Source organism: Salvia miltiorrhiza, chromosome 6 (assembly GCF_028751815.1).
Source record: "Salvia miltiorrhiza cultivar Shanhuang (shh) chromosome 6, IMPLAD_Smil_shh, whole genome shotgun sequence".
In the NCBI taxonomy this organism is placed as follows: domain Eukaryota; kingdom Viridiplantae; phylum Streptophyta; class Magnoliopsida; order Lamiales; family Lamiaceae; genus Salvia; species Salvia miltiorrhiza.
Window position 1 is genome coordinate 43,017,305 of NC_080392.1, and position 15,304 is coordinate 43,032,608.

Sequence of the window (15,304 nt, forward strand, 5' to 3'; positions counted from 1 at the left end):
ATAATTCAATTGGATGATTATCTAATGAGGCGATTTTTGTATTAGTCAATATAGATGATACAAATCATAGTTGCCAATTAATATTATTTCAATAAATTTTAGCTAATTTTTAGAAGTTCGGATGAAGATACCCTTCCACCAAATTTAAATTCCTATTTCTACAACTTATTTATAATTTCTCTGTTTATTCCCTTTCTCTCTTTCTCTCATTTATTTATGAAGAAAAAAATATGTCGATCTTAGAGAATTCGCTATATCGTCGTCGTCACCCGTGCCAAGCCATCTTTTTCTCCGAACTCATTTTAAAATATAAAATAAAAATTATTTTCAGTCCTTAGATCTTGAAAATCTATGGTGGATTCATGAATTTGTTGGATGAACTTATGGTCCTCCGCTTGAATCTCATAGTGAGTAAGAATTTAAATATTTGAAATTCAGATTATACAGTAAATTTAGACATATTCTATATAGAATTCATTGGTTTGTATTTTATATTTTAAGACGAGTTTATAGTATATCCCCTCCATATACACCAATACTCTTGTGAGACCAAGTGTATGAAAGATATGGATCGGGTCGGGGCGAGGGTCAGGACGGGTCTAGCGACCCAATATATATAGGCCAAGGTTCAATGAAGAAGGCCTAAATGTAAGAAAGAAGAGAGAAGTAATCTCATCCGTTGATCTTATCTAATCTAACGGACATGATTTGTTCACGGCATGTTCAACGGATTTTTTCGTTGAACATATGGGGGGTCGAATGTTCAACGAAAAAAATCCATTGAACATGGCGTGAACAAATCATGTCCGTTAGATTAGATAAGATCAACGGATGAGATGACTTCTCTCTTCTTTCTTACATTTAGGTCTTTTTCATTGAACCTAACCCTATATATATATATATATAGGGAGAGGTTCAAATAAGAACCACTAATAAAATAAGAACGGAGAACCATTTTAAGCCATTCGATCATCAAGATCTACGGTGGATGCATCATCTTGGTGGATGGATGCAGGTGCTGGGTTCGAATCCTGAAGGGAGCAAAAAAATTATTTTTTTCGGATGCATTAAATTTAATAGCGGATGCATTAATTTGTATAGCAGATGCAGTAATTTTATTGGTTCTTATGTTCTCACGATAATTGTGGTTCTCACTATAACTGTAATGGGCAAAATTCGTATAGCCCATTTAAATAAATATTCGAAGTCCAAGTAATCAGCCCAGCCCAAAATCCGAGCTAATTCCAATTAATTCGGCCCATACGCCAAGTTATTAAGGCCCAATCGCATCAAACCCTACAAAGGGCGGCGACTTGGAGGAGAAGGCAAGGGAGGGAGACAATCCCGAAAATATCGGAACAACTAGGGTTTCACGGACGTCCCGAAGAAACCCTAGCCGTCAAGACACCACGCTATATAAGAAAACCAACTAGGTCACTCGACCTAGGCAATCATTCGTATTCTCAGCTATTCCACTTACTCACGCTCTCAACTCTCTTCGCTTGCTCGATCTCTACGCCTCCACGCTCTCACTTTCTGGATTGGGGCTTGCTCTGATCAGTCAGGCAGACCAACCAGACAGACCAGTCCGACCGTCGAGATTCATTATCTCATCTTTACTCTATTACTTAATCATCTTTACGCATTATATTCGTTTTTCTTATCAATTAATCCGAATTGTTCGACTGACTTGAGCGTCGGAGGCCCTTCCATCGACACCCCCACCGGTGCTTCTTGAAGGGCTCTAACGTATTTGTGGTTTCAGGTTGCTAGTGCCCGCCGACTCGGACGTGCCCGACGTCCTATTCAAGTGATTGTTGGATCTATCCCCAACAATTTGGCGCCCACCGTGGGGCCCTAGCAATCAAGCGAATCAACGCACTTTCCGTAGATCTCTTCGAGCAACAATCATGTCTGACGGTCGTGACGGATCTGAAACTCCTGACGCACCCCACGTGGTTGCTCAAACCGATCAGGCTAACCTGGCCGCCCAGGTCGCCGCCCTGACTGAACAGATGAATCAGGAGCGGGAGAGATGCAAGAAGCTGGAAAAGGAGAACGCCAACTTGTATGACCGTCTCGAAGCTATGGAGCCCATCGAGATCATCGAACCTCCCGGCTTCCGAGCCCGAGTGTCTTCCATGCAGCCCTTGGGAGACACACCGATCAGTCGTAAGGACGGATCCAACCATCTCGTGATGGATCCGTCATCTTCGGTAAGAAGCCGTAATATGGTAGGTAGTCAGACTGACCCTGGTCGTGCGACTTTGATTGCAGGTGTTAACACAACAACATCTGCGCTGGAGCAAGTACGGGAACTTGGTCAATTCAACCCGGACGCCAGAGCCGCAGGAACACTTCGACAAGATGGAACAACCACCACCGGAGGACAACATGCTCGAACCATCTTCACCACGCCAGGCGCAGCAGTGAGCAATGCCGCCGGTGGAGGCATACAACCCGCCATACTGGGGCTCAACCAGACGGTCACGCCAACCCAAGTTAACCAACAGGCTGACGGACACGGTCCGAGGGAGTTCACCCAGGACCAGTTGTTTACCAATGAATTCGCCCAACCAACCACAACTGGCCCATACGCAATCAGAGAGGAAGACTTGGCGAGAAAGTTGGCGGAAATGGAGGCCTTGATCCAGCGAATCCCCGGTGTCCCGGCACCCATCCACAAAAGTTCGGAGAACTACTATGCCGACTCGCCATTTGTGGATGAAATTGCCTTGGTGGAAATGCCCATCAAGTTTAGCTTTCCGAGCATGCAAATGTTTGACGGCACGACGGATCCGACCGACCACATCGCTCAGTATAAGCAAAGGATGTTCACTGCCGCAATTCCTCGTGAATTAAGGCAGGCCTGCATGTGTAAGGGTTCGGTTCTAGTCTGACAGGACCGGCCCTCCAGTGGTACACCAACCTTCCAAATTATTCTATTTCAAGTTTTGCTCAACTAACAGATATATTTGTGCAGCAATATGCTAGTAGCAGGAAACTTGAAAAGATATCGGAGGATCTATACGCCGTGGTGCAACAGCGTGGTGAATCTCTCAGAGACTATATCAGCCGATTCAACAAGGAGAAGGTGTCCATCACCAACTGCAACACCCAGACAGCGGTCACCGCCTTCCGAAAGGGTCTCCTGCCCGACTCAGACCTCTACAAAGACCTCACCAAATACCCTTGTAGAACAATGGAGGACGTGCTTGCCAAGGCATGGGCACAAATCAAGTGGGAGGAAGATCAATACAGCCACCACCGATCTTCACCAAGCAGAAACTCTAGAAGAGACTCCAGGGTGGAAAGGAGGACGAGTGATAGGCGGTCTGAGCCTTACCCGTCTCCACGACAAGAATACCGGAGGAGACAGTATGACCAACCCTACGAGACGCGACCACGTGAAAGGGCTAAGTTACCAGAGTACAACTTGTCCATCTCACCGGCTGAGGCAGTCCTTGCTCTCAAGAATCTAGGCAACAAAGTCAAATGGCCAGAAAAGATGAGGGCACCAGCCGACCAGAGAGATAGATCTAAGTGGTGCGAGTTTCATGCCGACCATGGACACCGAACGGAGGATTGCATTGCATTACGATTGGAAGTGGCGCATTTACTCAAAGAGGGTCACCTAACTGAGTTCCTAACAGACAAGGGTCAACACACCCTCAAGCATGGAAGTGATAGACGAGACGAGCGCAGAGAAGTCACTCCACCCAACCCGCCAAACCATGAGAGAACTGTCAATGTCATTTCTGGCGGATCAGAGGTTAGCGGGATTACACACTCTGCTGCAAAGAGGCATACCAGGCAAGCCAGGTCTAGCAGAACGAGAGAAAGTATGACTGGTCAAGTTATGACAGACCAGCCAACCCAGACAATCAGCTTTCAAACTACGGAATCAGACAAGCTTCTTAACCCTCATCATGATGCTCTAGTTATTTCTATTTATATTGCAAATTGTTTAACGAAACGAGTACTGATCGATAACGGCAGCTCTGCCAATATCATGTTTATTAATGCTTTCAGGGAGATGGGTTTGAATGAGTCAAACATAACTAGGAAGACCGCTGTCCTCATAGGCTTCAGCGGTGAGAGCAAGACAACCGTGGGGGAAATCGACCTTCCCGTCTACGCCGAAGGGGTCAATTTGTCAACTAGATTCCTGGTGATCGATGCCCCTTCCGCATTCAACGTCATCCTCGGTCGCCCATGGATCCACGATATGGAAGCAGTCCCTTCCACCTTTCATCAAGTGGTGAAATTTCCGACCAAGTGGGGCGTCAAGGAGATCAGGGGAGAACAAAAGGACTCCAGAGCCTGCTACCAGACTACCATGAAGACAAAACATGCTCAATAGCAATTACAGAAAGAGGGTTCGCCCAACACCAAGACGGAGCAGTCACCACAGCTAGAGCAACATGTGCAGCATGACCAACCAAACCAACCCGACAAGGCCGACAATCGAAAGCGATCTGCCAGCTTTGCTGAAGAAGAAGCTGTGGAGATAGACGAAATCCAAATCAATACAGACTATCCAGATCATAAAATTCGGATAGGGGCACAACTCGATCCCAAACTTAGAGAGAAGCTTATTTTATTCCTTACTGAGCATTATGACTGTTTTGCTTGGTCCCATGAGGACATGACAGGGATTGATCCGAGCATTATTGTTCACAGGTTACAGGTAGACCCACATTATCCACCAAGGAAACAGAAACGAAGAAAATTTGCTCCCGAAAGAAACCAGATCATCAATGAAGAAGTCACAAAGCTTCTACGGAACGGACTCGTCCGAGAAGCACATTACCCCGAATGGCTAGCTAATGTGGTGGTAGTGAAGAAAAAGAATGGCAAGTGGCGCATGTGTATCGACTTCACAGACCTCAACAAGGCGTGCCCGAAGGACTCGTTCCCTTTACCACATATTGACATGCTAGTAGATGCGACAGCTGGCCATGAGCTGTTGAGTTTCATGGATGCATACTCTGGATACCATCAAATACGGATGCACCCTGACGACGAGGAGAAGACGTCATTCATGACCAACATAGGGCTATGGTGCTACAAGTATATGCCATTCGGATTAAAGAATGCTGGAGCAACGTACCAACGCCTAGTCAACAAGATGTTCGGGAGATTGATTGGGAATACGATGGAGGTCTACATCGACGACATGCTCGTCAAGTCCATCCAGGCGAAGGATCATATTGATCATCTCAGACAAACATTCAGCATCCTAAAGAACTACAATATGAAATTAAACCCTACTAAGTGTTCATTTGGTGTAACTGCAGGAAAATTCCTAGGCTACATGGTGACACAAAGAGGGATAGAGGCCAACCCCGCTCAAATTGATTCAATCCAGAAGATCTCTTCACCGACGTGTGTGAAAGACGTCCAGAAGCTGACTGGGAGGATAGCCGCACTTAGTCGTTTTATATCAAAGTCATCCGAAAGGTGCAACCCATTCTTCAACACCTTACGAAAAGCCAAATCGTTCGAGTGGACAGAGGAGTGCGAATCCGCCCTACAGGAACTCAAGCAGTACTTAGCTAGCCCACCTCTTCTAGCTAAACCCAAGGATCATGAAACCTTGCTGGTCTACTTGGCTGTGTCCGATACAGCCGTGAGTGCGGTGTTGGTCAGGGAGGATGATGGAAAGCAATCTCCAATTTACTATGTAAGCAAGTCTCTTTTGGATGCAGAAACACGGTATAGCCAGTTGGAGAAACTAGCTCTCGCATTGGTACACGCAGCTAGAAAGCTACGCCCTTATTTTCAGTGCCATCCAATCCAAGTCATAACCACCTATCCACTCAAGGCCATTCTCCACAAACCAGAACTCTCAGGACGACTGACCAAATGGGCGGTGGAGTTGAGCGAGCATGACATAACATTCAAGCCACGCACGGCTCTTAAGTCTCAGGTACTAGCAGATTTCTTAGTTGATTTTACTCCTAACCTTACCATGCAGGCCGACAAGGAACTCTGCTGCATGACCGAGCAACCCGACCAAGTCAGAGCGTGGAGACTATATGTAGACGGGTCCAGTAATATGCGAGGAAGTGGACTAGGTCTTGTCCTCATCTCCCCACTAGGCGACGTGGTGGAGCAGTCCATCCGCTGTGAGTTCAAAGCCACCAATAATGAAGCAGAGTACGAAGCCATGCTGGCCGGACTCGGACTAGCAAAGGAAATGGGAGTTAAGCGAATTAGCGTGTTCAGTGACTCTCAGCTCGTGGTCAACCAAATACAAGGCGCTTACCAAGCCAAGGATGCTAAGATGGTCGCCTATCTGGGCAAAGTCAAAGAACTTCAGTCCAGCTTTGAGGAGTTCACCATAGCTTAAGTTCCGAGAGGAGACAACAGCCACGCAGATGCCCTCGCCAATCTTGGGTCGTCTATCCAAGCCGCAGAGCCCAAGACAATTCAGATCATCTGCCTCAAATGGTCTGCCATTCGGAAAGACAAGGAAGACCAGGTGGTGGAAGTATCACCTGAACAGACTTGGATGACCCCTATAATGGAGTACTTGGAGCATGACAAGCTACCCGACGATAGGAATGAAGCCCGCCGACTTAGGGCGCAGGCCGCCCGATTCTCCATTATTCAAGGTAAGTTGTACAAGCGCTCTTTTACCGGTCCATACTTAAAATGCATTAACCCTGCAGAGGCGAAATACGTCTTATCTGAGTTGCATGAAGGGGAGTGTGGAAACCACTCAGGTGGAAGAAGCTTAGCACACCGAGCATTAACCAACGGATATTATTGGCCTACCATGAAAGCCGACTCAGCCAACTACGTCAAAAGATGCGATAAATGCCAACGGTTCGCTCAAGTATCACACCTACCCCCGGAACCACTGACCTCCATCACATCACCATGGCCTTTTATGAAATGGGGGATGGATATCGTAGGTAAGCTACCTACAGCACCTGGACAGAAGGTATACATGCTAGCCATGACAGATTATTTTAGCAAGTGGATCGAGGCGGACTCATTCCACCAAATACGAGATAAGGAGGTCAAAAGCTTCATCTGGAAAAACTTGATTTGTCGATATGGGGTGCCAAAGGAGATCGTCACAGACAACGGGTCACAATTCATTAGTGCAGAATTCCAAGATTTTTGTAAGTTTTGGAATATCAAGCTGAGCTTCTCCACCCCAAGGTATCCACAGGCAAACGGACAAGCAGAGTCTTCCAACAAGACCATCATGAACACTCTCAAGAAGAGATTGGAAAAGGCTAAGGGAAAGTGGGCAGACGAACTACCCGGCGTGCTCTGGTCATACCGAACGACCACAAGAACTTCGACAGGAGAAACTCCTTTCTCATTAGCCTACGGAATGGAAGCAGTCATACCCACCGAAAGTGAAGTGCCTACCGCCAGGTACGAGCTCACCACAGACACCGACAATCAAGAGGCTATGTGCCACGAGTTAGACCTACTCGATGAGAAAAGAAACAAGGCGAACATCAGACTTGCCTCATATCAACAAAGTGTTGCCAAACACTACAACAAGCACATTCGTACCCGAACATTCCAACCAGGTGATTGGGTACTCCAGAAAGTATTTCAGAACACCAAGGAAGCAGGAGCAGGCAAGCTCGCCCCAAATTGGGAAGGTCCTTACCTGATCACTAAGGTAGTCGGACACGGAGCATACAAGTTACAAACGATAGACGGACGCGACATCAACAATAGCTGGAATGCCATCCATCTCAAGCAGTATCACGTCTAACTCTACACTCATTTACTTTTTTTTAGGTCTTACGAGACCCACCCAACTTACTACGCGATTACTGACCTTTCCATGCAGGTCAGAACTACATTTGGGCTTGATCCCTTAAAAGGGTATGTAGGCAGCTCTACGGAGCGCAGCCCCCCCACCCCTACCAACCAGTCATCCCTACCATACATACTGCACATCGACTTAGAGTTTTTAGCTTAAGCAACAATTGAACACATACCCCAACCAACTGAACCAGCCCTACGTGCACTTAGATAAAGTGGGGAATGAGCGTTACAGTTTGCACAACCAAATGGATCACAACTCGATTAAATATTAAGGGTAAAATCCCAGGGGGCCGGCCAAGCCGGAAAACTTCGAGTTACATAGTAGAGTAGACTAACTATAAGCTTGGCTATCAAACTAGCACAAGCTCATACTAGAGGAGAGAATACTAAGGAAAATCGTCCACATAGAGTAGACTCATAGGCACACAGGCCCGAAAGCTCTAAAAGTTAAGATATTATAAGTCTATTACAAAACCAAGTCAAGTTTGCAGATAATGAAGCACAGTCATCAATCAGCAGAGGGGCCACCAGTACCCAAACCTCCAAGCGAAGCAGCAAGATCCGCAACCTCGGCAGCCTCCTCAGCTCTCCTCTCCATCAGCTCGGCATAAGCCTCAAACATCTTGGCCGTGTTCCAAGTCTCAGCCCGACCGTCCAAGTAATCTTGAGCCATTTGGGCCCTAGCCTGGACCTCCCCCTCAGTACCGACAAGCTTAAGCTTCTCCGTCAAAAATGAAACCGTAGAGTTAACGGCCTCAAGCTGCTCCTCCAAAGTCTTCGCCCGATCACCTGCTAGGCGCCCAACATCAAGCTGAGTTTGCAGCTCTACCTTCAAACGTGCAATCTCCTCATCACGACCCTTCAATATGTCGTCCAAATCAACCCGCTCAGTTCGAAGTTTCTTCACACTCTTCTCCAGCTCTCGGATCCTCTCCGACAAATGAAGCACGCCCTGCAAACCCTACATAAGCAATAGAGATAACATGAATCAGCAACTAGTCACCCACACTTGAAACAAAAGAAAAAATGATTGAAACTAGTATAACTCCTACTCACCAGAAAGATATGGTCGACAGTGGCATCAGGGGCACCAGACTTCAATCCAACCAAGGCATTGCGGTCCTCCGGCCAAAGTAACTTGCCCAACTCCTTGCGGAACGGGCGGATATCCGCATATGCAGAAGCATCGAATGGAAAGGTAAGACGAATAGAGTCACCAGCCCAATCAGCATCATCAACGTCGTCGCGCCTTCTTTCCTTGCCCTTTCGAACCGGCGAAGTAGAGACCGGAATAACAGGCGGAGAGCGGACCGGAATGACTGTCTCGCTGACCTCGAGATCACTAGAGACCTCGGTCACCTTCTTTTTCTTCCTTCCCGCACGCATCTTCTCCAACGCAGCATCGGGCCCCTTCATCTCAAACTGATAAGACTTCGACATGACACGTGCTGCAAAAGCTCGTTCCTTTACCGTCAGTTCAGGTATGATCTGAGAGCCTTGTCGTCCGTATAAAGTTTCCAAAGACGTAGACAAAAAGACCATACGAGGCAGAGGGCGAGTCGACAAGGAGACCGTACCTTCTGAAGTAAAGGAACTGCCCCTCCACAGCGAACTTTGCCTCAAATTATCGTCAGACAAGATAACCCGCCAGTCACGAGCCTCCTCGGGATAGCTCAAGATTTGCTTACGTCTCTCTTTGACACCCAACCGGATAGTAGGATAAGGAAATTTTTTCAGATCTGCAAAACAATGAAAGAAATACTTATTAGGGCAATGATGGTAGACAAACATACAAATATAGTTCACTTCAACACTCACTAGCAGAACTCCAAGCATAAGGTATCTCAGACCCATCAACCAAACCCAAAGCTTCACAAGATACAAAGAAATACTTCTTTTTCCACCTTGCATGCAAGGTGTCAGCACCCAAGATCAAGGGTGACCTGTTACCCCTAACCTTCAACATATACCGACCGATATCACCTGGATTAGATGCCAGATGATAAGTTTCTAACACCTCAGCCAATGTAATATCAATGTTGTTAATTTCCCCAAACACCTGCAAAGCCATCAAAACACGCCATACAGTCGGCATCAACTGACTAGGAGGAATCTTATGGTAGTCGCACATCTCGACAATCAATCTAGGAAGTGGAAGACGACATCCATCTTTAAACATCTGAACATACATGCAAGTCCACCCGGGCAAAACCCAATCAGCTCGCTCAGGGCCTGAAGGAGAATGCAAGCTCACCCAATCCGGTATGTCGTATGATGCCCGGATCTCTCGCAAGTTAGTCAACGTCACCAATGATGATTCATTCTTCTTAAGTATGATGTTGTTAGGGCGACCCCCAGCAATCATATCATCGCTATCCACCCCGTTACCAGCCATGTAGTCAGGTTCCCCAGAGCAGTCAGCCATGCTCGGAGACCCACGACTACAAGGCACCCCAACAGGCACGTCATCACTATCTAAATCGACAACTCTACTCGACGACTCCATAGAAATTCCTCGACTACGAGACATGTCAACCAAGCTACCTAGAGCAAAGACGCCAACCAAGTTTACAATAGACACAAACAAGAATAGACAAAAATTAGACATGGAGATATCATACGCGACTAACTAAACATATCCTACACTACTAACATGATACATATAATGGCATTGGTAAACAAAAATGAGAGCTATCATATAGCACCAACCCAACTTGTCAAACATGACAATCACACATATATTCATACTTGAACAAAATAAGCATATTCCCAAGAAACAATCAGATTACTATCTACTAGAGGGCCAACGGATCAAATGAGAGTTACATAAACGACAAATCGATCAAAGAACGAAGCAAATAAATAAGCATGCTTGGAATATTCAGAAAGAACGTGGTAGAATATAGAGAGAATAAACCAACCTTTTCAAAAGCTCCCACAAAATTCTCTCACTATGCCAAACACTCCCAAGCTCCACTCCAATAATTTATGTGAAATCAGAGACAAAGTTAACTATCCACAAAGAACTCGTCTGCCTTTTTTATTTTGAGAATGGCGTGGTATTAATATGCAAATACAGTGAACATTCACAGGGAGAGTAAAGTCAAAAGTAAAAGCAGGTATGACAAACTAAACTTTCTGCAAAATACTCATAAGCCCACCAAGTCAAACAAGATTATTAGTTCAAACGTTTTGTAGCTTTACATTGAATGTCTACTATCTAGTCATATCAGCCATCCCAACATTACAATAAACCCTACACTCTTCCTCTACATTTTGCTTTCCTGACAACAAGAATAAAGAACCTACTGCGCAGCCAGCCTGCCAAGAACGGCACTGAGCTCCATCAGCTCTGCTGCCACCCTTCTCCTGAAAAGGGGCAGAAGCCTAGTTTCCATGTCACCATCCGTAGAGAAGCCCAACACTCTCCAACACGTCCCCAGCCATACCAACCATACCAGCCAGACATCCTCCACACAACAGCAAGAGCTTTCAAAATAGACAACCATACTAACCCAACAAAACCATAATACTCATCTCCAAACCCTCCAAATCGAGGAAATAAAATAAAATAAAAAAAACAAAAAAGAAGAAGAAAGGAAATCAAAAAATCTGAATGTCGCTCGCCGCCGTTCCTCCATGGAACTCTTCTCCCCGGCGACGCCGATCTCTGCTTTTCGCCTAACCACCGCGGCTCCGCCGGCTATGTCAGTGGTCTCCCCCTCAGACCGCCACAACAGCCACTTCAGATCTGGAAAGACATCGCTCCCTCCACCTTGAGAAGCGTCGCCGCCCTACTGAAGAAACGGCGATACCATCTCAGATCAGTGTCCCCACGGCGCGACCAACCCAGATCCGCCACCACTTCAGTTCGGCGGACGAAGGGCATTACTTTCGTTCAGTTAAAGCCACGCCGAGCTCCGCCTCGCTTGCGCCACCGACGTCGGCTCTGAGTTCGCCAGGGTTCCCGCATCACACCGCCGCGCCACCCTCAGATCTGGAAACTAAGGAGCATCCGCTTCCTTCTCCAGTCATCGCCGCCGCCTCTGAAGATGCATGGAGGCCGACTACACCTCAAGCCATCTCTTCTCTCTCTCATCTCGTCTAGCCGACTACACCTCAAGCCATCTCTTCTCTCTCTCATCTCGTCTAGCCACGCGAGAGCTGCCTGAGATCCGCGGCAAGAGAGCCTGCCGCCGCTCACTCCACCGCCGCTAGACCATCTATCGGTCCTTGCCGCCCGATCTAGGGCTGCCGTCGAAGCAACCACCACCGACAGCCGCATCGCAGGGGTGCTCCATTTCAGAAATCGCAGCTGAAGCGGCGTCCTTAGGGCTGCAGTAGCCTTCCTTCTCTTTTGTGAAACCCTAACTCCTAAAGGAGATGGGATTTTGGGCCAAATAAAGCCCAACTAATTTCAAGGGCCACGCCCCATACATTGAACTTGGGCCCACGAATTTTGGTAGCCCAAAATGATCAAGTTACGTGCCATTTAATTCAATTGCTATACATAATCGCATTTAGTTACACTAGTAATATATATCGAAATAAGAAAAATCGACAAGATACTTCTCGTCCCTAAATTAATACATCAGCTCGATTTCATGAGCTCGGAGAGCCCTACACTTGAAAGATTATAAGCAATACCTCCATGAAAAATTTGATTAGTTTGCTACTCATCATATTTAGTAAATCATACTCTCTATTTGATAAAATCAAACTAGAGAGTGGGGGACAAACTGTAATGGGCAAAATTCGTATAGCCCATTTAAATAAATATTCGAAGTCCAAGTAATCAGCCCAGCCCAAAATCCGAGCTAATTCCAATTAATTCGGCCCATACGCCAAGTTATTAAGGCCCAATTGCATCAAACCCTACAAAGGGCGGCGACTTGAAGGAGAAGGCAAGGGAGGGAGACAATCCCGAAAATATCGGAACAACTAGGGTTTCACGGACGTCCCGGAGAAACCCTAGCCGTCAAGACACCACGCTATATAAGAAAACTAACTAGGTCACTCGACCTAGGCAATCATTCGTATTCTCAGCTATTCCACTTACTCACGCTCTCAACTCTCTTCGCTTGCTCGATCTCTACGCATCCACGCTCTCACTTTCTGGATTGGGGCTTGCTCTGATCAGTCAGGCAGACCAACCAGACAGACCAGTCCGACCGTCGAGATTCATTATCTCATCTTTACTCTATTACTTAATCATCTTTACGCATTATATTCGTTTTTCTTATCAATTAATCCGAATTGTTCGACTGACTTGAGCGTCGGAGGCCCTTCCATCGACACCCCCACCGGTGCTCCTTGAAGGGCTCTAACGTATTTGTGGTTTCAGGTTGCTAGTGCCCGCCGACTCGGACGTGCCCGACGTCCTATTCAAGTGATTGTTGGATCTATCCCCAACAATAACCGCACCCTATATATATATATATATATATATATATATATATATATATATATATATATATATATGGTGCGGTTATTGTGAGAACCACACTTATCGTGAGAACATAAGAACCATTAAAATCAATGCATCTACTATATAAATTAATGCATTCGCTATTAAATTTAATGCATCCGAAAATAATAAATTTTTTGCTCCCTTCAGGATTCGAACCCAGGATCTGCATTCATCCACCAAGATGATGCATCCACCGTAGATCTTGATGATCGAATGGTTTAAAATGGTTCTCTGTTCTAATTTTATTTAGTGGTTCTTATTTGAACCTCTCCCTATATATATATATATATATATATATAAAATTCCTATTTTTATGTTCAAACCCTAGCCGCACCTCTTCTCCTCCTTTTCCTTCTCTTTCCCCCTTCCCCCACTGCCCTCTTCTCTCTCCCAAATTCGTGCAGATTTCCTCCCGAATTCAATCCCCTCTCCACCAACAAGAAGATTGTGCAAGACACTAGTTTTGTTCAATCCCCTTTCCAATTTCTCCAAACCATACCCCCCAAAAAAGGGAAAATAATCACATCTTCGCAAAAAGACACATGTATTTCTATAAATAGACCACGTCTATATATTATACTCCTTCCGTTCCCAATATCGTTTTCACTTTTACTATTTTGGTCCGTCTACAATATCACTTCTATTTATAGTAGTAGGGTCCACATAATATTTTATTTTTCTCCACACATTTATGGTGGGACCCAAGCTCCACTGATAATAATACTCACTACTATCAATTACTATTCACTATTTTCTTAAAACTCGTGCCGTCCACAAAGTGGAAACGAGATCGTGGACAAAGGAAGTACTAAAGAAAAGTTATGCATGTAAACTTTCCCGCCAAAATGAAAACTTAAAATTTTTGGGTTATTGAAATACATAAACTTTGAAACATAAATTTTAAAAAATGTAAAAAAAAAATACACCAACTTATTGATTGTACTAATGATAAAAAAAACTTTAATTTTTACAAAATTAAATTATAAAAAAATGTACATATGTGTATAAATACAAATAATACACAATACAAACAAAAAGAGTTAAGTTATTTCTAGATTTACATCAAATAAAATAACGACAGTATGCAATTCCGCGCATAGCGTTGGGACACAACTAGTTAGACTGACAATCAAACATATTTCATCTGTTTTATAAAAGTGTGCAGTTTTTTCCATTTTGAGACCTACCACAAGAGTGTACATTTGTTATTTTTGGACACTACCCCACCATCTCCTTATTTTTTACCCATACTTTACAATAAAATGGACTCTTTTCTCCACTCTTAATACACTCACCTAATATTTTGTTAAAATTCGTGTCATCAATAATCATACACACTCTTATGGGACGGATTGAGTATGAAATAAGAAATACACACTAAATCAAATTAGATAAGCCAGTGAGGTTGGGGTGAGGTCGATTTTCAGTAAATTCTCTATTTGTCAACATATATAATTTTGAGAAAACAATATTGCGTATTACTTTAAGGGGCGTTACTTTGCATCATTGTTAAGATGCATGATTAAGTATTTTTATCATTAAGAGTAGGATTTATTCAATTCTACCATTTTAATGGGATAATAATCAAGCAAAAATAATTTAAATAATACTCCATCCGTCCCTGAAATAAGTTCCTCTTTTTTTCCATTTTGGGACGTCCCCCAAATAAGTTCCTCTTTCTTTCTTTCTATTTTTGGACAACTACCCCACCACTAATAATACTTTATTTATTCTTAATTTTCACTTTTTCACCACTCCCAATAATAATTATAATACTTTTTTCACCTTTTCACCACTCTTAATACTATAATATATTTTTCTCCATCAATACACTTTACCATTTCCTTAAAACTCGTGCCGTCCTCAAAGAGAAACTTATTTTGAGGACGGAGGGAGTATAAATAATAAAGGGGCTTGAGATATTCTTAAAGCCATTCCGAGAGCATTTAGTGACTTTCTTTTATCGATTGGTTTAATTTGTTTATGGAGTTCTGGTTTTGAATATAATTTTCTATTGTTCGTTGCTCT

General features: G+C 44.6%; 1 protein-coding gene across 2 annotated transcripts; it reads right to left on the reverse strand.

The window, feature by feature from the left end:
• Positions 1-8,038: 8,038 nt before the first annotated feature.
• Positions 8,039-10,320, reverse strand: LOC130989750 (uncharacterized). 2 transcript variants are annotated; one of them, XM_057913839.1, is made up of 3 exons: positions 9,384-10,320; positions 8,863-9,254; positions 8,039-8,767 (listed from the first exon to the last, which is right to left on the reverse strand). In XM_057913839.1, the coding sequence occupies exons 1-3, from the start codon at positions 9,715-9,717 to the stop codon at positions 8,315-8,317; spliced, it is 1,179 nt and encodes a 392-aa protein (XP_057769822.1). In that variant the 5' UTR covers positions 9,718-10,320; the 3' UTR covers positions 8,039-8,314. The 2 variants fall into 2 exon arrangements, with proteins under 2 accessions (XP_057769822.1, XP_057769821.1); XM_057913838.1 differs by having other exon boundaries at positions 8,863-10,320.
• Positions 10,321-15,304: the final 4,984 nt, after the last annotated feature.

Coding starts and splice junctions, on each gene's coding strand:
- LOC130989750 (XM_057913838.1), bottom strand. CDS start 9,717: ATGCAAGGTGGAAAAAGAAGTATTTCTTTGTATCTTGTGAAGCTTTGG. Junction 8,768..8,862: donor CTGTCGACCATATCTTTCTG/GTGAGTAGGAGT, acceptor TTGCTTATGTAG/GGTTTGCAGGGCGTGCTTCA.